The 24,786-nt window shown below is 38.4% G+C and overlaps 1 protein-coding gene across 4 annotated transcripts; it reads right to left on the bottom strand.

The window, feature by feature from the left end:
- LOC114468352 (tetratricopeptide repeat protein 39A) lies at positions 1–24,786 on the bottom strand. Of its 4 annotated transcripts, XM_028455193.1 has the most exons (18): positions 24,559–24,786; positions 23,793–23,897; positions 23,292–23,423; positions 21,175–21,224; positions 20,053–20,120; positions 15,640–15,704; positions 14,410–14,509; positions 13,360–13,425; positions 13,178–13,286; positions 11,904–11,971; positions 11,543–11,602; positions 11,264–11,425; positions 11,098–11,189; positions 9,624–9,744; positions 9,401–9,512; positions 9,208–9,322; positions 2,020–2,136; positions 1–770 (listed from the first exon to the last, which is right to left on the bottom strand). In XM_028455193.1, exons 1-18 carry the CDS (start codon positions 24,591–24,593, stop codon positions 650–652), a joined length of 1,698 nt encoding a protein of 565 aa, XP_028310994.1. In that variant the 5' UTR covers positions 24,594–24,786; the 3' UTR covers positions 1–649. The 4 variants fall into 4 exon arrangements, with proteins under 4 accessions (XP_028310994.1, XP_028310997.1, XP_028310995.1 ...); XM_028455196.1 differs by lacking the exon at positions 24,559–24,786 and having other exon boundaries at positions 20,053–20,115; positions 23,744–23,881; XM_028455194.1 differs by lacking the exon at positions 24,559–24,786 and having other exon boundaries at positions 23,744–23,875.

The following is a 24,786-nucleotide window of genomic DNA, read 5'->3' as shown; positions in this document are numbered from 1 at the left end:
TCCAGAGATGACAACTGTGTTTATTAGGATTCACATCATCAAAGGTAAAAGTGACTTTAGAACAACATTATTACACTGAGTCTAAATAAAGCTCAACCCTGATTATCATTTACCAAAAACAAAACCTGAATTTGAACAAACTGTAGGTTCACCTTTGACTGTGCTGATTTATTTTTAAGTGCTCCCTTAAAAAAATGTGCAAAAACCACCTGATAACACACACCTTGTTTTATTAATAATTCAGTGAATCCAAAAGAACTCGTGGATAAAGTTAATTAGTTTTTTCTCCTGATATTAAATATTCCTAGTGACGTAAACATCTGGGTTGATTTAGTTAAACCTGTTAAATCTTCACTTTTTAGTCCAGTTGTGCAAACTGCAGCTTAGGCCAAACATCTATATGATTATGACCACCTGGCAAACAAATGTCCATTAGTTGTAATGTAGTAATCAGTCCATGGATTAGTGGTTTTAAGTCTGCCTTAAAGATGTGAACACAACATTTTAGCTTTTTAATAACATTCTGATCAGTGTGATGTTAACCTGGTGGAAAATATGAACCTAGAGTTGATATGTTTGAGAAAGCTGAACCTTTGGTTAAAGCAGCTATCATGTATATCATATCACTGAGTGAGCCGTCATAGATGTTCTAAAGCTGAGTGTCTTCTTCCTCCTCCTCATCCTCTCCTGGATCAGCTTTAAGTTTAGCCAGTGCAGCGTGGATCCTAAACTGTGTCCGTGACTCCATGGAGTACTCTTTGTAGTTACGTCTGGAAAACAAAAACAGTTTGCACAATTTTATCAGAAAAAAAGTGACACGACCTGGTGGTCTCTTACTAACACTAACAATTCTACTTCAGCCCTGTGGGGGGCCACATTAGAGATGTTGAGCGTGTCCGGTGCCATCGTTCTCAGGAGAATCTAGAATCTCATTTTTAAAATATTTGATTTCATACAATGTAGTGTTTTAAAAGTAGGGTGGGAAAATTAAGGCCTATTATTCTCTGATGGAAACCTTGTTTGCTGAATAAGTCACTGTAAAAAATACGTCTGAAAGAACTTTAACAGCATTGTTTATAAAATGTATCATTTTGAAAATCCCCCCATGCACAAAAAATAAGGTCTGTAAAAATAAGCATTTTTTTCAAAGCAGGTTTCTTTTCAAACCAACAATATGATGTAGGGCAGTGTTTCTCAAATGGAGGTACATGTACCCCTAGGGGTACGCGATGGCACTACAGGAGGTACTTGAGAGGAAAGAGGAATTAACAAAAAAATCATTAAAAATATGGGGTTTTCTAATGTTTATATTTAGTAAAAAATCTATAATACTGAATATCATCAGAAACTCACAAAACAACAACAAAGACAAACGAAATGGGAGAAAAATACAAGATCACTACAAAATACAGTAAATAACAGAAACAACCAAACAACACCAAAAACACAAATTAAGAGAAAAATATACAGAAAAAAGAACAGACAACAAAATAGACTGACACATAAAATGATTATTTTATTTAGAAGATGAAGTGAAAACACAAAGGTCAGTCTTGGTCCCCCATCAGGAGGGAGATGACTGGAAATAATAAAAACTATAGAAATAAATCTATTCAGGAGACACTACTGTAAATACTGTTTCATTCACTTATTTACAAAATAAGATTCTGTAAAATCTGTTTCATCATTATGATCTATATTAGTTGTTTTTCATAGAATTCTGAGCAACATGTTGTGGTTGGACATAAGGGGGTACTTGGATTCAAAGGTAAGAGAAAGGGGGACTCGAGCCAAACATTTTGAGAACCACTGATGTAGGGTATGCTTTGTATTTTTACTGCCATCACAGTCATTAATCATTATTTTATTATTTGTTGACAGTGATGCCTTAATCATTCATTAAAAAAATACTGTTTAATGATTCATTAATGTCATCTTTACATTTTCTAATATTTATCATTAAAATATTTTACAATCTAGTAAATTTGAGAGACTTCCAAAGTGAACACTGGTGCTTACTTGGCTTTGTGCAGCAGTTTAATGGCCTCGTCTCTCCTGCCTTGGTCTATGTACAGCAGGCTCAGCTCCACCATCGAGTTGGGAACCAGGTAATGATCAAACTTGATTTTTTTCTCACTGGGAAAAGTAAGAAGAGCCATGGTTGATATAAATGCACAGACAGCGAGGGAAGAAGTGTGTGAAAAAGTGTCTGTAGCCATCAGGAGGCAAACCATCAGCCTGTACGTGACATAAAAAATAAACATTTCTCTTTATTGATCATTAATATTATCAAACACAAAACAACGAAAAAATACACAATGAAAAAAGCACAAAGCTGAAAATGACACAAAACAGAAACACACAAAATGACTCCAAAATACAATAAATGAACACAAAATACACAGAACAGAAAAATACACACAATGAAAAAACAGAATGACAGAAAATTACACAAAACAAAAATACACAAAATATGACTCCAAACAACACAGTCACTAAAAATTCCACCAAATGATAGAGGAATACACACAATGACAAAAAAAAAAGGACAAAAACAAACAAAGATGACTCCAAAAACTACAATAAAACCCTTTGTTGTGTCCCATGTTAATGCTCTGGTTGGTCATTATAAATGTCAGCATTTAGAATAATGCTATACAGCACTCAAAATGATTAATTAATAACATTGAAATCAATAGTCTCTAGCACTAAATTTCTTGGTGTAATAGTCAACGAGAACTTGTTCTGGGAAAAAAATATAATGATTGTGTGTGCAAAGAAATAATGAAATTGTTACAGTATTATTAGAATAATTTCTTACTTAGTAAACTCTGTCTAATAACACTATTATAGCCTAATTTATCCATATTTGATTTACTGTAACATTGTCTGGGCCACTTCTCATCCCTCATAGCTTAACCAAAAACATTTATTACAAAAGATAATTATAAGAATTATTCCTAACTCAACCATCCAAACTCCATCTGCACTCTTATTCAGGAAATACAGATTATTGTCAATCTTTTCCATTAAAACGCTCCAAACATGTTTATGTCCAAATGAATTCATCACCAACGAGACATCCCAAACACCTTCCTAAATTATTTTAGGTTTTCAGCAGACAATCACTGTTATTCAATAATTAGTAGGATGAACTTTCATTTACCATATTGTCTTACATCTACTCATAAATGCTTTATAAAAGTTTGCGGTTTTGAAATTTGGAACTCTCTTGACAAATCTTCAATAAATCATTCTACATAAACATTTAGGGCTAAAGTAATTCAGTATCATTAGTCTAAGCAACAACATATAATGAACACTGTAAAATGACCTCACTCTCGTTTCCATTACAATACAGCTTTATTCTGTTGAGTCTTTTTTTTCAGTTCTTTAAATATTCTAAATGTTCTTTTTAAGAACATTTAGCAATTTGTGTTTTTGAGGATATTTTATTTATCTTCATTCCTCTCCTGCACAATCCTTTCTTTGTTATCTTGTCATGTTTCTTCATATGAGTGCAAGTAAATAAATAAATAAATGGTAATAATGTGGCCCTCAGATCAAACTTTGCTTTATTAAGTAAATGCTACAATAAAATGTAATCAGAATGCTGCAAAGCAAGTGAAGTAAAAATGCAAGACATAATCTAATATAAAATAAACAATCTAAGTCAATTAAATGACACCTAATAGCTTAAATAATATTAAGCTATAACATTATACACGTGGGCTCCTTAGTTAGACAATTCAGTCGAGGCCAATTTTTTAAATTGTTAATAATGTAAAAACATCTTAAACAAATAGCTAACTAATCAACATGTTTATATCAGTCTGTGACTACATTTAAAAGGCAGTGAAACGGTTGTGAAATGTTCCCACAGTAAAGCATGGTGGTGGTAACATCATGCATTATTACTCTATGAAGGGTTTGTAAAACCAAAGGGAAAATGACAGCCAGTGAACACAGGAAAACCCTGCAGTATGAGACAATGACCCCAGGCCTTCAGAGGAGACGACAACAACACAAAACCACCACATTTACAGTTTGAATCAATAATAGCACAATTATTTACATTCACAACACCAAAAACCTGTTTTTGGATAATCACATTTTCCTCATTTGTCAAAGAACCAATAATTAATTAACTTCAAATTTTGTATTAATCAAATGTATGAATTGTGTACTCATGCCACTTTAGTTTATATAAAAGAAGACAATCGGTTGTTAAATGCTTCTTCTCGTTCATTGGCTAAAGCAGATTAACTTTAAGTCACGTTGCTCCTGACATGTGCCTCACTCACACGGAGAGTTGGACACGTTAATGAGGCTAAGCAAGCACAACTCTGTCAATACAAGCCGTTATCAGTGTAAACATGTTAGATGAGGTGGGGGGGGTTCAGAAATACTGACGGAGAAACTGGAACTAAAGTCAAAGTAAACAGAGCTGCTAAAGAACTCTGAGAACAAATACACCATTGATCATGATCTAATCCATCCATGCATTATATTCTTTCTCAGGAGCTTCTTTTATCAAACACTGAGTGGAATCTACACTAAAAGTGAAAGAAGTACGTCAACAATCTGAATATGTGCTACGCCAAAAAAAATCTGATTTATATTCCAGTGCAGAGCTCACCTGCACATAAATGGTCAAAGGAGTGCATGGATGGTTTTTGCATGATAACGAGTCTGCAGACCAATGGGATTCGTTCGTAGGCAGAAGTGATGAAGAGGGAATTTCAGAACAAGGAAGAGATGTGTGATAGTGATGAAGGCCAGAAAAAAGATGATTTATTTATAGGTCTCAATAATGATGTAAATAAATGAAAAAGTTTTTTAGTGCAGTCGTTACAGCAGTGGAACATGTGACAAAGGTGAAAAGCAGCATCTGAGACTTCACAGTGTTCCTGCTCAAGCACAAAAACATTCACAGGTGAACTCATTATTTTAGGGGTGGGAACATCTTGGTACCTCGCAATACACGATACAAAGTTCACGATAACGATTATCTCACAATAGTGTTGTAGTAGTCGAGAACGGTCTTGGTCTCGAGACCAGTCTATGACATAACAAGAAAGAAAAGATTGAGTGAAAAAATACAATTATTTATATTTTTCTGAAAGACAATAAATTGAAAAAGTGTCCTATGAACAGTGACACTATTTTAGTGAAAATAAGTGTCAACATATCAATGTAAATGAATAAGTATCTGTAATAGTGCTTTCTGTAAACAATAAATAGGGTCTTTCTTACCAGTGACATCATTATAGTGAAATATTCCAGTAAACAATATATTGGTTCCTTCAACAAACAGTGATAACTTTTCTGTGAAGACGTACCTGTACATTTTAATGAACAAGCAGAAAAGGTTTTGAAAAAAAAAAAAAAAAAAAAACGATAGCGTGAGCATATCGATAATCGATTGCGTGAAAAAATATTGTGATATATCGCCGTATCGAGATATCATCACACTCCTATATTATTTAGGGAAGTTTTCGGGCCTTGTCTGTTACAGACGCTTCAGTCTGGTACAGACGTTACATTCTGTTATAGATGCACAGACGCTGCAGTCTGTTACAGATGTTACAGACGCTGCAGTCTGGTACAGACGTTACATTCTGTTATAGATGCACAGACGCTGCAGTCTGGTACAGATGTTACATTCTATTACAGATGCACAGACGCTGCAGTCTGTTACAGATGTTACAGACGCTGCAGTCTGGTACAGACGTTACATTCTGTTATAGATGCACAGACGCTGCAGTCTGGTACAGACGTTACAGTCTGTGCATCTGTAACAGAATGTAACGTCTGTACCAGACGCTGCAGTCTGGTACAGACGTTACATTCTGTTACAGACGCTGCAGTTGGTTACAGACGTTACATTCTGTTACCGATGCACAGACGCTGCAGTCTGGTACAGACGTTACATTCTATTACAGATGCACAGACGCTGCAGTCTGTTACAGATGTTACAGACGCTGCAGTCTGGTACAGACGTTACATTCTGTTACAGACGCTGCAGTCTGTTACAACTTAAAGTTGTAAAATGTTACACTTAAAGTTAAATACAGTATATCAATTCAGGCATTTAAAATAAATTCTAAAATGGAAAAAAAAATTGAAACACGTTATTTAAATATAAATTACTAATTCTTGCCATGATTTGGAAAGACGCACATTTTCACTCAACATCTTATCATATTCAATGAAAAAGAATTTCAAACTTCCTTCTGTTGTTTTGTGTTTTCTGTGGCTTAGGGGACTTAGAATAGAATAAAACTATTGCCACAATCTTACACATTTACATGTTTATAAAAGGGACCAAACACAATAATAAACATGAATAATGAGAAAATGTTTATCATTAATGCTTGCGATGTAATTTGTTGTCTTATATATATATATATATATATATATATATACATATACATATGTGGATGCTAATCATGATCAGAAACTTTTATTGAACCCATGCATGACCATGACAGAGCCAACATAAGACACTGCATTGAAATCTAGAGGCGACCTCAGCGTTGCCTGTTTGTATATTACAGAATACTTCAAATACTCATAAAGTTAAGAAAGGGAGACAAAAATACACTCACTTATGACTTTAAAGACAAAAATCCAGCCGTTAAATGTGTGTGGCCCCTCTGGGAGATTAGCCGTTAATCAGGTGAGCAACCTGTGGATGTGTGGAGTGGGCGGAGTTAAAGCATGTCATTGAGAGTTTGTGTTGCCTCCAGCCCTGCAACGTTGTTGAATAAATACTACACGCTCCGGGGAACAAGCCAGGCTCGTTTTGTCTTTTCCCTACAGCTCAACGGCAAATAGTGCAATCTGACTGAAGAAAAACTACGGTGGCCTTCAGGGGACAAACTGCATGAACCACGGGGTTTTTTTTTTTTTTTTTTTTTTTAAATACTGTATAACATAAAAATAACTAAAATATTAGCTTGTTCAGCTAATTTAATCTGAATAAACATAAAAGCTAGCTTATTCAGTGAAAATAAAGACTTCCAAACAGAACTTAAATGTGCAGCATAAATCCCACAAGAAACTAAACATTTTGCTGTGCACAATCAAAGCAGCTTTAAAACCATATAAAACCTACAACATCAGCTCTCATAACACTTGTGGAATTTAAGGAGGTTTAAATGTGCTCCTACGTGTTCGTGCTTGAAGACGGGTCAGATGGATGGCCGACATCGAGCCACCACCTAGTGGCTTGTGGCCAGACAGGTACCTCCACCGCCGGGTCCTTCCAGGCCTTGGAGCCGGTCGCGGCGCACCGCAGCGAAGGAAATGCGCCCAACAAGGACGCATTTCTCCACTGATGCCAGAAATGCACAGATACCTCTTGGCCAACTTTGAAATCATACAACACTCGATTTCTAAAATTTTTGCTTTTAATCCGGATGCGTAAATCTCACGCTCAGTAACTGTAGCTAAAGAGTTAGCTGCTTCCACTGGTCCGGGCGGCAAGCGCAACTTTCACTTTCATTCAGCGAGCAGTGGTCGTGTTCCTGTCATTTAGTTATTATGAAGAAAAAAAAATAGATTTTTAACATTTATGAATCGTTATCGAATTGTCACGTCTCGAATCGTGATCAATCCAATAATCGACGTATTGGCACACTTCTGGTTACCAGGGTAATGACCATCACTAATCACAATTCTCGTGCATAATAATGAAATAATTGAGGGAAAGTGCCTCAAAATTGAGGGAAAATTGCCTCAAAAGCATAGATGATGTCCTGCCACGCATGCACGCTATGGGGGGTGGATCCATTCTAAATGAATGCGCACCAGTCCAACGAACGCGTACCCTGCGCCTGCACGTCTTAACGTCTGATCTGCATTTTCCATAGACTTAGAATGGGTACACGGGCACAATGCACAAGTCACCCCCGCATGTGTGCTTTAACTCATTCAGTGCTAGCCATTTTCAGATTTTCCACCCTCTCAGTTCCAGCCGTTTTTGAGCATTTTGACTGATTTTAAAGACCCACAGAATATTTTATACTCTGACTATCTGAAATCTGACACCAGATTCTGAAAGATTGAAGCTTCTACTGTCATGAAAAAAAAAAACCATTTGTTTCTGGCTTGTTCCGTTCTTTTGTAATCAGCTGTTGAATAGAGCACGTTTTACACAAATCTTCAGTTTCAGAGCAAAAAGCTGAGAAAAAAGCCTTTTTGTAAAAAAAAACGCTGTCAGTCACTTTAAAGCTATTTTTTTTTCTTTAGGGACAACTCTAACATCTGAACATTGTTTCCTTATATAAAACTAAAAAAAAAACACTGAGACCGGGCTTTTGATGGCAAAATTATTATTATTTATCTATCTATGTCAGAGTTGAATGGATTTCTTACTGTATTTTGGCGTTCCTCCAACTTTCCCTCCCATCAGTCTGCACACACACGAAACTTCCTCTTCCTCCCGACACACAGCAATGACCCGTTTAGCCCGGTTAGTTGATGGTTTTATCTCATGATCACAACATTATTAATAATCTACTCAGGTCCACACATGTTCTGTGTTAATATGTGGAGCTGTGAACTGCTGGACATGTCACAATATCACTCTGTAGCACCATAATCTCACTCGTTCCTGTTTCTCCTCCCCAGCTAATGGTAGCATCAGTGGCTAATCTATCATCTAAAGGTTGGTCACTACAACACCCCACAGCTTAGATATTGATGAGACCTCCGCCAGGGTGTTTTCTAGTAATCCCCGTGAAAAAACGCAAATGACGAGTTTCTCGTCAATGGTGCTGAGCGTTTGGATTTGAAATGACAAGATATCTTGTCGGGGGCACTGAGTGAGTTAATGTGCATACACATTAAAGCGTCTGCACACCTACGCCACACCTGGATGTGCACCTAATAAACACAAATATATCAGTCACACAGGTGTGGCGTGTGGCGTGAGTGAATCTTTAACGATCAGGTGACCTTCACTATTGATCCCTGTGTATGTGACATGTAAACACTTAATTATATATTATGCGTGCAGGCGTAAACACGTATGCAGGTTTGGAATTGTGTGTGTGAGTGTTGAGTGTATAATGGACCACCATTTAGTCTGTGTCACGACACCCATCCATAGAGTGGTAGTGACTATAGTGCTACGCTCTGAGTCAGATGGTTGCTGTGATTGGACAGGATACGACACTCAGCTCTCACTCACTCACTCACCTGGAGCACACTTTGTTGAAGCATTCATCAGCAGCATCGAGCCGACCTTGGTTCTTGAAACACAGACCCTTCAGTAAGTGGATCACACAGCGGTCATCCGCCGTGTACTCATTCTCTACAAAAAGTCAGTGAGAGTCGTCGTCATATGATGCACGTGAGCAATGATTCTGAGGTTATGAGTTACGTGGTATACCTGGTGATTCCAGCACCGCACGCTCCACTTGGATCAAAGTGTCCATCATGCCCTCGGTCAACTCCGGCCGCTTGCTGATCATACTGAACCCGTTCCACATGTACATCATCTCCTGTGAGGAACCAGCTCAGATGACTACATCCATCAAACACAATGAGAAAGCTCCATCATAACTAAACATTTTGGGTGAGGAGGGTGTGTGTGTGTGTGTGTGTGTGTTTACCAGCACTGGTACTGGCAGCTTGATGGGATTGGGACCTTTGTAGCGCCTGGCTTTGCGAATTGCAAACTTCTCTGTTGGAGGAGACTTCCCAGCGATCTTTTGCTTCAACGTAGGTACTTGTCTGAACATGACACAAGTGTGAGAAGGATGTGTTAAAAACAAATGCCCACCCCACCCATCACCGTAGCTGGGCAAAATAAATACAATTAAACAGCAATGGTAGGCTGTATACACGACTGCGACAGATGCAAAAGCAACAAAATAAAGTACAAATCAATCAATAAATAAGAGAATAAGTTACAAAACCAGCATGTATGAGAAACTAGAGCTGGGCAATAAAACAATAACTATATATCTCAATAGAGATGTGATCAATAGCAATAGAAAATGTGTACGAGAAAATATTAAACATTAAAATTTGACGCGGCGCTGAGCTGGAGAAGCCGCGCCTCCAGGAAGCTCTCTGCCGTGATTGACATGTACACAGACACGCCCACAAAGGTGACCATGTCAGCATCCTTCGCGCAGTGCTTCCACAGTCTGTCACCGCTGCACATCGAAGGCTGTTGTTTCTGCCGCTGTTGATACGTGTAGTTGCGATCATGTTTTCGCTCTGTCTGGTGTTTATAAAGCAGGGTGAGCTCGGCTGTGCGGGGAGGGGAGACTGCTTAATAGCTGCTTAAATAGCCATGTGTCTTTAATGTGCAGTTTTTTGGCAGAAAACAATCACAACTGTGTGCGGATAGCAAAAATAAATTTGCTTTGGGGATCACTGATCCCTCTTGTAACAGTGAGACATGCAGGGAAGTCAGTGTCCCGTCTATAGACACGCCCACTCATGAATATGCATAAGTAGGCCGCAAATCAGCCTGTTTGTAGAGTTGGTCAGAAAGTGAGTTTTCAGAGGCTAAAACTCTGGAAAACAGACGAGTTTGGGAAAATAAACCTCAAATACTGTGTTTTTGGGGTTCTTAGAACAAATGGATATGGGTGAAAAATAGCATGTTATGGACCTTTAATCTACAGATTTCAAATAATGAGTGGAATTTAGTTCAACTACAAATTTTATGTGATTGCTTCAATAGTAAGCAAATACACCTTTGTAAAATTTAGCTAATTATTGTTCCCTATTGTCAGAAGTGTGATAGAATGGCCTCTACAGCATAAAATAATCCTGTTTCAATTAATTACAAGAAAATATAGTATTTTATTGAGTAATAGTACAGTTAGTGAACGGTGAGTTTGTCCAAGAAACAGCCTAAAAAGGAACTAGAGAAATTTCCTGATTATTTTTAAATCTTTCCAAGTACCCCCTGCGTACCCCTGGGTACCCCTGTTTGGGTACAGGATATAACATGCAGACTTTACTCGTCACTCCAACTACAAGAAGAACATAAACCTGACATGAAAGGCCTATAAAACCCTTACATTTTGGCTGACATTTACAGAGAAAAAAATCTTGCGGGAGAGTTACCGAAAAAGGTCAACTTCATCCTCCCCAAAAGGCCTGGCTTCATCCTCAGGCAGCATGCTGAGGTAAGCAGCTTTCATGTAAACATACATGGCCTGAAGAGACAAACACACTCACACAATCATTTACAGATTATCTCAGCTTCTCTGTGGGGTTTGGGGTCATTTACTTTGGACCAGCGACTCTCTTGGCTCAGCAGGTCTGCGTAGAAGTACGCCATCTTCCATGCGCGCTTGTAGGTGAAGCACCACATCAGCTCCCAGTAACACATGTGGTGAAACTGCTTCCACATCTGCTGGGCCTTGCAGCCATCCTCAAAGAGCACCACTGCCTGGAGACACAGTGGAATGACACAAGTATTAAACATTAACTCAGACTCATCCTCCATGAAAGCCTTAATGATGCTGCTGTCATTCCATTATTAATTATACAGCTGATTAAAAACCACCTCATCGATGTTGCCTTTGATCTCTTCAGCTCTGCCAGCGAAGAAGAGGAAAATTGCCCCCTAGATGAAAAGAAAACCAAAGGTCAGAGGTTTTATGAGAGATCCCTATTGTCATCAGCAAACATGCACATGGTAAAACACTCCTAAAGGAGACATTTATAGTAGGTTTCTGTGAGGGTTTTCAGTTTGCTCTCTGGGAAAGGCTGGTATGTGGGTTTAAGGTGGAGTAAAACACACAAGCACTAACTTTACAAGACTGAGAGTCACATTGAGGATTGCTGCTTTTTTTCCAATGTTTAAAATTCCAATCCCAATACAATGAAATGCACGTTTGTGTGTTGTATCTTATATTAATGCTCACCCGTGGATAACGAAGCAGGAAAGGTTTCAACAGTCTTTCAGCAGCAGCCACCTCTCCTTCACCAGTCCCTACAAACCAGTACAGATATGCGACTTCTTTTGGTAAACTTGTTCAATAAAATGTGAATAAATGACACCAAACTGCCAATGATTGCATTAAGAATGTCTCTGATTGGTCCAAAGTTCCCATCATCACATGTCAAATTTAAGACCTGTGGGACGAATCTGCCCAGTCATTTTCTAATCTGGGTTTACAACATGTAAACATGTTCAGATCTTAAAAAGGCTTTTGAAACAGTCAGTCACAGTCGGCTTCTATCAAAAATGTCATCCTTTAACATCTCCACTGAGGCAGTGGTCTGGTTTGGACAGGGAACAGTGTGTTAATGTGGCCCAGGATAAGTCTTCAATTTGAAACATCCAAATAGGCATTCCACAGTCTCTTCATAATTGACTTGCCCCTCATCTGCCCCAGTGTCATCTGTCAACTCTATGCAGACGATGCAGTTTTTTATGCACCCGCTAAGTCACCTGAGCAGGCAGCGCGTGTATGGCTGAGGCGAATGAGTGGCTCACCCATAACCAGCTGGTGCTGAAAGTGACCAAAATAGAATCAATGTGTTTTTCAATTAGAAAACTAAATGTTTATCAAATACATTTGCAAAATGAAAGCATTTAATCTGTAACAGAATTCAAATATCTTGGGTTGGTTCTTGACCTACCATACAGGCATTGAAAGCTTCTGCCTTGTCAAACTAATATTCAAAGGTATCAATAACCATCAATCGTAACTGTCAGATCCCACACTGCAGGACTTCATTTGGTCAGTCTGCCTTCATCTTCAAAAGTACCAACCTGTGGAATCCACTACCAATGGAACTCAACACCATATCAGATTCTAAAATGTTCACCTGTATGCTGAAAGAAAATCAACATTGTATCCATTTGCAAATAGCTGTGTGTGTATGTGAATGTTTTTATAATCTTTGTATTGTAGGTGTGTAAGTTTCATTGTTTTGAGTATAGTAGAAAGACCCAACCAGGGACAGGAGTTGTCAACTAGCATTAGCAACATGCTCTATGTGCATCACATCAGCTGCAAACTTTTGTATACTGTATATGTTGAATGGCATCGTCCCTGTCAAAAAAATAAACATAAAAATATTAATCCTAACGCTTCATGATTACATCTCAGATAACTATGTGAATGATGAAGATGTTGGTGTTTTAGGGCATAGCTTATCATCTGATATATTCCTATGATGACAGCAGCACCTAGTATAAATGTGAGGAAGGTGTAGTAGCACAGCAGCAGCAGGGCACACAGCATGGAGCGCAGGTTGGTCCCCGTCGCTCCATCACGCAGCAGAGAGAGGCCGTACTCCTACAGTGAGATCACACTAATCAGCCTGGACAATCTATCACCGCATCACAGATGCAAATACTAAAGGTGTCACCTTGTCTCCAGAGAAGCCTGCAAACTCCAACACTCTGAGTATCCGAGGAGGGAACAGAGAGAGAGTCTGCAAGAAAACAGAATGTGATCAACGATTGATCAGATAAAGACAAAGTATAAGCCTCATAGACAAGACAATTTGCTCAAAAAAGATGTTTAACACCGTCTACTCCAATAGGGTATTCAGTTTCAAACCTGCCTTGTCCCTCATCACCTCTCCTCCTGTTTTTGTCCTACCTTTTCATCTAAAATGTGAGCGCCGCAAATGGCGCCTGGTGTGTTGATGTGTGTCTTCTACTGTTCTTAAACTGTATCTTGCGAATAAAGTCCTTTCTGATTCTGATTCTGATTCTGTAAAGCGAAAGCGGTTTGTTCCTCTTCAGTGTTTGTGACTTTATTCTGTTGCTTCTCAACATCGGTCTGCTTTTTTCTGCTTGATTTGCCGTGTAACTGTTGTGTCTAACGCTGTCATAGGGACTTCTGATGGAATGTCCGCAAATGCACGTTCACTACCTATGGACCTTGAACGCACCTGACTTCAGTCGAGCAGCCAACAGAACGCCCAAAATAGCTCATGGAGCACATGTGTTTGCAGAAAGATCTCTGATTGGCTGACATCCAGTCACACTCCTGGATTTATAAACTTCATTTACAGAGCCAGGAGAAGGAGAAGAAATTCACTGTCCACTCAGAACACTTTGAATTACAATATGCTCAAAGATGATTATGGATTTTTGACCAAATGATGCCAAAACAAAGTTACATACTGCAGCTTTAACAGCAACAAGCGGACTTTGTCTCACTCCTCTTGTTTTTCCACCTGATCATCTTCTGCACGGAATCTAACTACTGAATCATAAGACATCCTTCCATTACTGACGTAGTGCAAACTATTTTTGAAAAATGCTGCCAATTTTTCTCAATCCTAAACATAAAAACAACATATTTTAGAGCAAAAACCTTCAAGCTTACCATAGTTATCCTTATTTTAATCAGAATGCTTTGACTAAACATTTCACAATAAAAAGATGAATATACATGTGTATCATACCAGATTAAAGGCCCCGACTCCAAAGGATATCCCTCCCTCTAGGTGAAGGTGGCTGGGTCCTTTGACACAGTTGTTAGACTTTATGAAGGAATGCAGCTCTCTGGATGAAAACATTTACCAGCATTAGGCACAACCAGGTTCAGCAACATGATGTGAGATTCCAACAATAGCAGCAGCAACAACATTGTGAAAGAAGGAGAATATGATGCTGCAAAGCAACGACAAAGTAATGTAGGCACACAGACATGGGTATCCTTAGCACTGTTTCTTGCTGTATGCAGGCTATGCAGATACATACAGGCCACAGGCACCAGGGGGCGACCAAGCTGCCAGTTGCATGAATATGTGTTAGAATTGTGATCATGCTACTACCTTTGCTATGAACTTTTTCCCTTTAATATAACTTAATTTATTTTTCAAAGCAATTTTTTATGCATGGAAAATAATTCCTGCGAGACACAATTCAATTGCAACCTAATTATGTTCCCAATACTGCCACCTACAGACCTGGATGAGAAAGGAATTACAGTACATATAAATGTCAAGGGCATTGATGTATGCCGCAGATATTCATGCACATAAGTGCACACATGGTGTGTTAACATATTTGTGAATCACAGGCACATTTGTGGATTTTCTGCCTGTAAATACAAATCTGACAAATGTTAAATTACTTTCAAAATCACGTCACAAGGAAACAGGCATTATGTGTCGAGTAAAGATCTGCAATGCAAATACTGAAAATATTGGTGATACGAAGTATAAACATGTAAGTATTCTACACATTGTTTTAATATTAATTTATAACTTTAAGACCATTTTTATTCAAGTGTTTTTTTTAAGATGGAATCCACAGTTGTAATTTGGACACACGTCATATTTGAATTATGTATATTTACTCTACACATAATGCCTGTGACCTCATGAAGAAGTTTTAACAGTGATGTTATCCTTTCCACTGGAAGAAAACCAACAAATATCATTGTTATTCTCAAACTCAAATTTGCAAAGTTGTAAGAATTATTTTTGTTTATGCGAGAATATTTACATGCCCAATTTGTGAATGAATAGTTACGTGTGCCTAATACTGAGGGCTATTTCTATCAAGATAGTACCTTTAGTCATAACACAATAACATCTTTAGGCCAATTTTACACATCACTTATAAACATCTGTCACGGCAAACGAGAGGTTGGATATCCATGTCTCACATTATGTGAGATTACTTACTTGTAAATCAAGTAGCTGTTTCGTACTTTGATCCCACCTTTGATAAAACTCACCATGTTTTCATCCTGCAATAGACAGTGAGAAATTACTTTAAGTATGAACAGCACTAAGGCCCTGTTTACACAACGTTTCAAGTGAAAAGCAATAGTTTTGTTGCGTTTGGTCGGTCCATTTTAACGCAACAGCGTTTTAAAAACGGGCTCCAGAGTGGAGGTTTTTGAAAATATTTCCCTCTCCTGGGCTGTCTAAAAACGTTTCCCCTTTGTTGATAAACAATGTAACAGGTTGATTTGATCAGATCATTGATCAGATTATTGCAGGGTGAGAGGATTGGCCGCATTCTTCTGTCCGAGCCACAGTTAAAATCTCTCTTTTCCCCTCATACCAATGACAGATTAACATTTGTTTGTGTGGAAAGCCTGATCTTATTCATTTCTTCCATTCCTGCATCATCATCATCATCATCATCAATACGGTACCTGCTCTAAAGCGTGAAATTGTTTAATGCCTTATGGAGCTGATGTGAGCGAGTCCAAACTAAAGCTGAACATCATTTAAATATATTTCTGGTATCCATCCTCTCATGCACATTTCACCAACCTCTACATATGACAGCTTGTTTCACTTATTATTTACTGGAGTTAATCAAACTGTGGCTTTACGTTGGACATAGTAGGAAAATAGTTGGATCACTGTGACCAACGTGGACAGAAGTCTGACGTCTGTCAGAGTTTTAATAAATCGAGCAGCAGCAGCCGAGGCGCAACTCGGGTGATCACAGCTGATCAGCTCCATGACGCAGCACCCACCGTAACTGCAAAAAAAAGAGTGGACGTATGGATAAAATATAGTGAAATGTAACACATTTTGTCCCGTCAAGAACTGGTAAATATGAACATATTAGAAATGCTGATGGTCAATCCTTTGACGTGCTTGTGTGACTCCTCCCACCCCTGTGACAGTGTTACTTTAGATAGATTCTTTCTGGTTGTCTCTTTTGCAATATTATGAGTCCATGTGGCTTAAATTGTAACCAAGTCCAATCTTCTAGTGCAATATAATGTTTCACCTCATCGGGGCGCTGCACTTATTCAAGGGTTAGAAGAACGTAAGAGTTAAAGGACTTAAGCAGACGGGAAAATATGCACAAAGCCATACCAGTCTGTCATTGACTGATCTGGTTAGATGTCTGAAGCTAAGCAGGTCTGGGCCTGGTTAGTAGTCTGATGGAGACCACTGAGAATTCCAGGGGCCACAGTGGGGGACATTTGCTGCAGTGGTATCTGTCATTGTGTCCTTGGGCAAGGCACTTCACCCACATTGAGGAGTATGACAGTAGTATGTGAGTGAGTGTCGGTGGTGGTTGGATGGTGCACGATGGCAGCCTCGATTCCATCAGTCTGCCCCAGGGCAACTGTGGCTACAATAGTAGCTTACCACCACTGAATGTGGAGTGAAAGAATAATGCCTTAATTCTGTAAAGTGCTTTGAGTGTTTATGAGAAAGAGCTATATAAAATCAAATGCATTATTATTATTGGCAAAAAACATGGGAACATAGAGCCCTGAATGAACGTGAGAAAGACAAATGTTTACCGAAGAGGTGAATGAAGGCTGTCCTCTGGTATATGGATAAATGTTATAAAAATGCATAAACGACTTGTTCTTGACTCGTGTTGCTGTGTGTGTTACATGTGTAGAGAGCATCTCTCTGAACTGTGTGTGTTACAGCAGTTACATGCTTTACAGCTGAACTAAAACATACAGAGGGGCAAAAAAGTATTTAGTCAGCCACCAATTGTGCAAGTTCGCCCACTTAAAAAGATGAGAGGCCTGTAATTTTCATCATAGGTAAACCTCAACTATGAGAGACAAAATGAGAAAAACATCCAGAAAATCACATTGTAGGATTTTTAATGAATTAATTTGCAAATTATGGTGGAAAATACTGTATGTATTTGGTCAATAACAAAAGTTAATCTCAATACTTTGTAATGTACCCTGTTGGCAATGACGGAGGTCAAACGTGTTCTGTAAGTTTTCACACACTGTTGCTGGTATTTTGGTCCATTCCTCCATGCAGATCTCCTCTAGAGCAGTGATGTTTTGGGGCTGTTGCTGGGCAACACAGACTTTAAACTCCCTCCAAAGATTTTCTATGGGGTTGAGATCTGGAGACTGGCTAGGCCACTCCAGGACCTTGAAATGTTTCTTACGAAGCCACTCCTTTGTTGCCTAGGCGATGTGTTTGGGATCATTGTCATACTGAAAGACCCAGCCACATTTCATCTTCAATGATCTTGCTGATGATATTAAATATCAATATACATGGTGCCATTCATTCTTTTCTTTACACGGATCAGTCGTCCTGGTCCCTTTGCAGAGAAACAGCCCCAAAGCATGATGTTACCACCCCCATGCTTTACAGTAGGTATGGTGTTCTTTCTCCTCCAAACACGACGTGTTGAGTTTTTACCAAAAAGTTATATTTTGGTTTCATCTGACCATATGACATTCACCCAATCCTCTTCTGGATCATCCAAATGCTCTCTAGCAAACTTCAGACATGTACTGTCTTAAGCAGGGGGACACGTCTGGCACTACAGGATTTGAGTCCCTGGTGGCGTAGTGTGTTACTGATGGTAGTCTTTGTTACTTTGGTCCCAGCTCTCTGCAGGTCACTCACTAGGTCCCCCCGTTTGGTTCTGGGATTTTTGCTCACCGTTCTTGTGATCATTGTGATCTTGCGTGGAGCTCCAGATGGAGGGAGATTATCAGTGGTCTTGTGTCTTCCATTTTCTAATAATTGCTCCCACAGTTGATTTCTTCACACCAAGCTGTTTACCTATTGCAGATTCAGTCTTCCCAGCCTGGTGCTGGTCTACTATTTAGTTTCTGGTGTCTTTTGACAGCTCTTTGGTCTTGGTCATAGTGGAGTTTGTAGTGTGACTGTTTGAGGTTGTGGACAGGTGTGTTTTATACTGATAACCAGTTCAAACAGGTTCCATTAATACAGGTAAGGAGTGGAGGACAGAGGAGGCTCTTAAAGAAGAAGTTACAGGTCTGTGAGAGACACAAGTCTGGCTTGTTTGTAGGTGACCAAATACTTACTTTACCAAGGGATTGACCAATTAATTCATTAAAAATACTACAATGTGATTTTCTGGATGTTTTTCTCATGTTGTCTCTCATAGTTGAGGTTTACCTATGATGAAAATTACAGGCCTCTCATCTTTTTAAGTGGGAGTACTTGACAATTGGTGGCTGTACTTAAATAAAGATGAGTTATTAAAGAAACTCGCCTCGGATCAATTGACATGTGAGCACCGCGCACAAAATTGAATAGTCTCGGGCAGCAATGAGAACAGGATTAAAGAGAGATCGGCTTTATTCGGGCCGTATTCTGTCGGCCTCAGACTGGGTCGGGTCCATCGTTGTAGGTTGGATTAAAACTCTACTCTAACTTGTGTTCAGAGGAAGTGTTTCTGTGCATGTGCTTATTTTGGCTCATTACAAAATCATACCGCCATCTATTGGTTGGCATGTATACTACATCATTTTTTATGCTTCCCGCGGTCTCATGTAAACAGAGATCATTTTGAAAATGTTGCCGTGTGAATGCGGAACCTTTTGGAAAAAGAAACAGAAGCAAAATGTTGTCGTCTAATTCACGGCCCAAGTGTGGTTAAAAATGTGGACTAGGCTGTTGTGTTGTAAAAATGTAGCAACAAATACTTGATGCATGCAACTGTACATGTGATCAGCCATGACATATGGCCCAATGGCAGCTATGGAAAAGCTCTAAACCAGACATGGAAACTGGGGGCCCTTGGTCTGATTTTGTGCTGCCCACAAAGAAATAACAGAGAATTACTCCAAAAACACAAGAAATGACAAAAATACATAAAACAAAAACAAAACAAACAATCAAAAACAAACATACCAAACACACAAAACAACAACACAAATGCACAAAATGACAACAAAAAAAACATAAAACGATAGAAAAATACTCAAAATGACAGTGAAAACACACAAAATGACAAAAACATAAAAATGACAATATTAATGACAATGCTATTGTTTACATTGGTTAGAGTCTAAATGCTGACTTCATATTCTAGATTCTACTTCATATTAGATTCTAAATGCTGTCCCTCTTTCACATTCAGGTTATTTTACTGTTGTGTTACATCTGTCAGTGGTTATAATGTTATGGCTGCTCAGTGTAACACATGATTGATGGGACAAAAAACAACAAGTAATGCACATAAAATCTCATCTTTAATAATTGTGTTTTATTTCAGCTATCTTTGGAACTACAGTATACATAAAAATCCTGATTTATTCTAATCATGAGACTTTTTCTATGGCTCACATCATGGAACTGGTTTGAAGAGGAAAGTCACTGTACCTGTAGGAAGGTGAGAGCAGCTCTTTGGAGTTGACACTCTGCATAACACACTTCTGCATGGAGCTGCTCTGCATAAACACACCCATATAAACACAAACATATTCAAGTATCAATCAAACGAGCACAGTAAAAACAGTGACTAATTACAAATCAAAGATACAAGCAAGCTCAAACATGATTTTGTTAATAGGATGTCAACCTAAAATGTTAAATCATCAGTCATCCACTCAATTTGTTGCCATTCATTTACAACATCCATCCATCCATCCATCCATCCATCTTCTCCCTCTTAGCCGTTTCCGGGTCGCGGGGGCAGCATCCTCAGTAGTACATTTACAACATATTGTAACGAATTAGCCCTGACGGAGTCCCCCAGGGATCAGTGCACGGACCACTAATATTCACTATTACATACTACTGCTTTATCTCAAATGAAAAAAGAAAAGGGAAACTAAGATTAGAAGAAATTAGTTGGAACATATTGTCTGTGTTCTGTTGGACAGACGGTAAGCTCTTCCTGTGCTGTCAGCATTCATTTAAGATGAGTCAGCTGTTTCCTTCATTGTTAGCAGGTGCCGCAAGAACACAACATCCCTTTCTGTTTGGATGGCCATCTTTACTGGCATTTTATTTTGAAAAAGAAACTTTTCCACACTGAGAAGGAAGTGATGATAGAGCTTCTGAGAGTTGAGGTAAACACATGCAAAATGCTTATTAGCAAAATGCTATCACTCAACTAGCTATTCTGCCATTAAGTTTAGCCCCAATGGATAGCAAAAAAATTGCTTTTCAACAAATAAACATCACATGATGTCAGACAGTCAGAAACTGTTGCAGCAAGTAATTAACTTCTATGAATCATATCAGTGAAATTTGTTTGGTTAATTTAGAGTATTGGACAGCAGACAAAACACTCTGGAAAAGTCTTGTTTCGAGGCATATTCAATCAAAATTAGACTAATCTCATTCTTTAACGTCAAACTTAAGTGAAAACAAACTTCCATCCATGTTTTAAGTCACCCTGTGTGTGTGCATGGTGCAGCTCACACATGCATGTGTATTTAAAGTCACACAGTATGAAAAACACAGTTTAATAATTACATATTAGATGAAGCGTTTTACCTTCTGAGAGTGATTCTCCTATTGACTTGCTGGAGGACTTTCGGCGAAATCTGCAAAATGAAACAAACGTGAAAAAAGGAGTTTTTGTCCTGAACAGATGCAGTTGTCAATAAATCTGCCTATTGGGCAAAAAAAAAAGTGGTATTTTAGTCTCACGCATGCACAGACAACATACATTTTCTATTTTGCATTTCAGTCCAAACTTCTCTGACAATCTTGGTAACTTTAAAACAAGGGCAATACCCCATTTATTTCTATATTAATCGGTATACACTGTTCATAGTTAGGGCTGGGTGATTTTGCCTAAAAAAAAGAAACATTTGAGTTTCGATTTAATTTTTTTTTTTCAATGCACTTAAGAATGACTGCAGACATCAGATATATTGTCAAAAGTACAACTTTATTGCTGTGATTGTCCTCAAGAGTTAAAATGTATAAAACAATCCCAAAATAAAAAGTAAATGAGACTCTGTCATTCAACATTTTCAAGCTTTAACCCACGTTTAAACAAAAGTGCAACAGTAACTTCACAGTAGCTTAAAGTTTTCTGATTAAGAAATCATATAACTACATATTTTATAACATTACAAATAAAAAAATAATAAACTCTTCCTTTAGCATCTCAACATAGTGCGAATAACACATTGAACATGCCTGTGGCACACATATAGCCTACTAAACACATGTAAACAAAGAGGGGGCTGGCTCACATCGCGCTACGGTAACCCACAAGGACAAAACCTGAAAAAGTCTGAAAAAACTGTGGTGGGGGAAAAAAAAAAAATAATAATAATAAAAAAATATTGTTTTAACTTGGGTTAACTTGAATTTGCAAAATAAAAATAATTTTCATCTACAAATTCGATAAATCGATTAAAACGAGTTTTTGGCCAGCATAGAACAATTAAATACATTTGTGTCACACTCCAAAAATCTGGTTTGTTTTTGAAGCTCCCAGAACTGGCAACTATATTTGTATCAATTGTGTGTTTGCAGTGTGAAATGACTTTAAATAAGAGAACAGAACTCAGGCTCAAAGCTAATGGTTCCTAAAGGGAACCTGTAGTGAACTTCAATGGTTAGCTCTATTAAAACACTGATGAACGCTCAACGCCATCTTTTCTCCTTCACAGGCTGGCAGTGACCCAACACGCACAGGACGTGTGCAATGCTGGGAAATCCTGGTGAATTTTGCTCCTAGGAATCACTAGAATATCTTTTCTATTCTGCAGGCACAATTTTTAACCACCATTAACTTTACTCTGCTATTAAACTTCCTGAAATCATGCCAAACGTGCTTAAAGCTGCACTACCTGATTCTTGAACCATGACAGAGGGGCGTAATATTGTCATTTATATTACAGGAAATCAATTACTCTTTTTGTTTTCTGTGATCATAATATTATATATTAAAATGAAACAATACTATAGTTAAAATGTGAGTAAAAGCATATATATACATATACATATATACTGTATATATAATTTTTTTTTGATTGTGTGAATTAGAATCAGTGTTTCAAACTTTTTTGGCTCAAGTACCGCTTTTGTCCATTTAGCTTAGAAAACTATTAAAAAACTATAGAACGTAATGATGGATCAAATCTCATTTTGTAAATAAGTGGAAATAAACAGTATTTAATGCAGTGGTTCACAGTGTTTTTTAGATCGTGATCCCATTTTGATATCAATAATTACTGGCGACCCCAAAGACCCCTAAAATTAGTTTTCAATCATGTTTGAGCTCAGATATTTATTTTTTTGTAAAAGTATAGAAAGTGAAAGTATAGAAAAACAGTTGTTTAAGATTGTGTGTTGTTTTCATTTAAAAAAATAACAAAATTTAAAAAATCTATTTCAATTTCTCTAAAATTTGGGTCCTGACCCCAAGGTTGAAAAACACTGATTAAGTTGCTCTTGAATAGATTTATTTCTATAGTTTTTATAACTTATGGTCACCTGGGGTGGGACCAAGACTGACACTATTAGTTAATTTTCCACTCTCTCTCTCTCCAGTGCCCCCTGTAGTGCCATCATGTACCCCTAGCGGTACACGTACCCCCACTTGAGAAACCCTGAATTAGAATACAGGTTAAACTGAGTCCAGACTTGCTGACCTCTGGCAGACCTCCTGGGCGTTCTTCATGGTATTTCCTGCATTGCTGATGTCATCGTGTTGGAAAGTCATCATGGCCTGCATTTCCAGCACCGTAGCGTAGATAAGAGCATGGTACATACTCTCATTCACTCTGCAGTGGGAAACATGGGCTCAACGTCACTGAAAGCAAACACATGCAGCAGCAGGCAGCTACTGCAAGTAGAACATTTTCCTGTTGTGAGAAGATAACGTGTAAAAATGTCTTTATTCTTCCTGTAACGTGTTTAATCCTCATTTGTATAGTGTGTAGTGTTTGTTCTGCAGGGTTGACTTAGTGTTAGCTCATGAATCACTCATGCTTTGGGCGTCAGCTTCAGCAAACACTTCATATCCTGGAGAAGTAAAGCTTGTGAGGGAGGGCACTAAGTCCCCAAACATCCCTGCTGCAAAGGGCCCCACAGTGAATGTCACCTTAGGGCCTCAGTGGGACCTGGAGCCGACCCGTTGCCCGTTCCGTTACCTTGGCCGCAGCCTCTCCAGGCTCTCATTGAAGTGGTTGTTAAGGAACAGATCCAAGGCCTCCATGCACTCATCCAGGCACTCCTTTAGGGTCAGCTTGGAGGAGCTGTTGAGCAAATATGGACGTTAAAGTGAACACACAAGAAATGCAAAGCAGCTGTGTGAACTGGAGGGTAACAGTGACGGTGCAGAAACAACGGTTGGTTGTCCTGCTTTTTTAAAATGTCATGTTTTTTTTAATACCTGCTTATCTGAGCAAATACAAGACACATCTACCATTAGTGAAATTTAACAATAGCAATTTATTATATTCTATTCAAATATACATTTCATAACTTTTTATCATCTGTGATAGTTATATGCTCTATATTTGTTTTTAACAGCTTTTTGTTTCATTTTTCACATCAACATTCTTTAGCAAATCTAAGCCATTTTTTTTTTTACATTTTGAACTCTAATAACTAAGAAATATTCACTCAAACAACCCATTTCCTTTCACGTGCGTTAAGTTCCTCCACACTTGAACAGCTTGCAGCACTCCCAACAACTACACACAACAACAACACGTTCATAAAGTCTTTCAAACCCAAAATTAAGCAAAAATAATAAACTTATTCCTACGCAAAACTAAAGACAACCTGTCCAGTAACGGGTTTTTAGTGCAAACAAATACTTTACATGGAACAATGTTCCTGTGTTTCCTCAGAAAAAGGTCACAGAGTGTGTGACTGTGTGTTGTTGTTGTGTTGTTGTTGTTGTGTACTCACTCCTCAGCTGCGGTCGTCTCTTTCCCATTTGACATGATCACCCTCCGGTAACTATTGGTAACAGCTGCGCGAGGCTCCGCGGCTCAGACCGTGAACGGTGATGCATTCACGGACTCTGCGGCGGTGGGAAAAGCGAGCCTCGGTGCAGACTTCCCTCTGTAGATGTGTTGTTTAGTTTGCTATGTGTGAGCCGCTGACAGTGACAGGTGAAGGCACGTGCTCACCTTT

The sequence above is a fragment of the Gouania willdenowi genome, chromosome 8 (genome assembly GCF_900634775.1).
Source record: "Gouania willdenowi chromosome 8, fGouWil2.1, whole genome shotgun sequence".
Lineage (NCBI taxonomy): Eukaryota > Metazoa > Chordata > Actinopteri > Blenniiformes > Gobiesocidae > Gouania > Gouania willdenowi.
Note: the sequence above shows the minus strand (reverse complement) of the source record. Positions and strands in the feature narration are given on the sequence as shown.

What these genes read in the sequence shown, in the direction of transcription:
- LOC114468352 (XM_028455193.1), bottom strand. Translation starts at nt 24,593, where the DNA reads ATGTCAAATGGGAAAGAGACGACCGCAGCTGAGGA. An exon ending in CTTCCTCACATTTATACTAG is followed by an intron (nt 11,972 to 13,177) that starts GTGCTGCTGTCA and finishes ACTGGTTTGTAG; the next exon opens with GGACTGGTGAAGGAGAGGTG. An exon ending in TCAAAGGCAACATCGATGAG is followed by an intron (nt 11,426 to 11,542) that starts GTGGTTTTTAAT and finishes CTGTGTCTCCAG; the next exon opens with GCAGTGGTGCTCTTTGAGGA.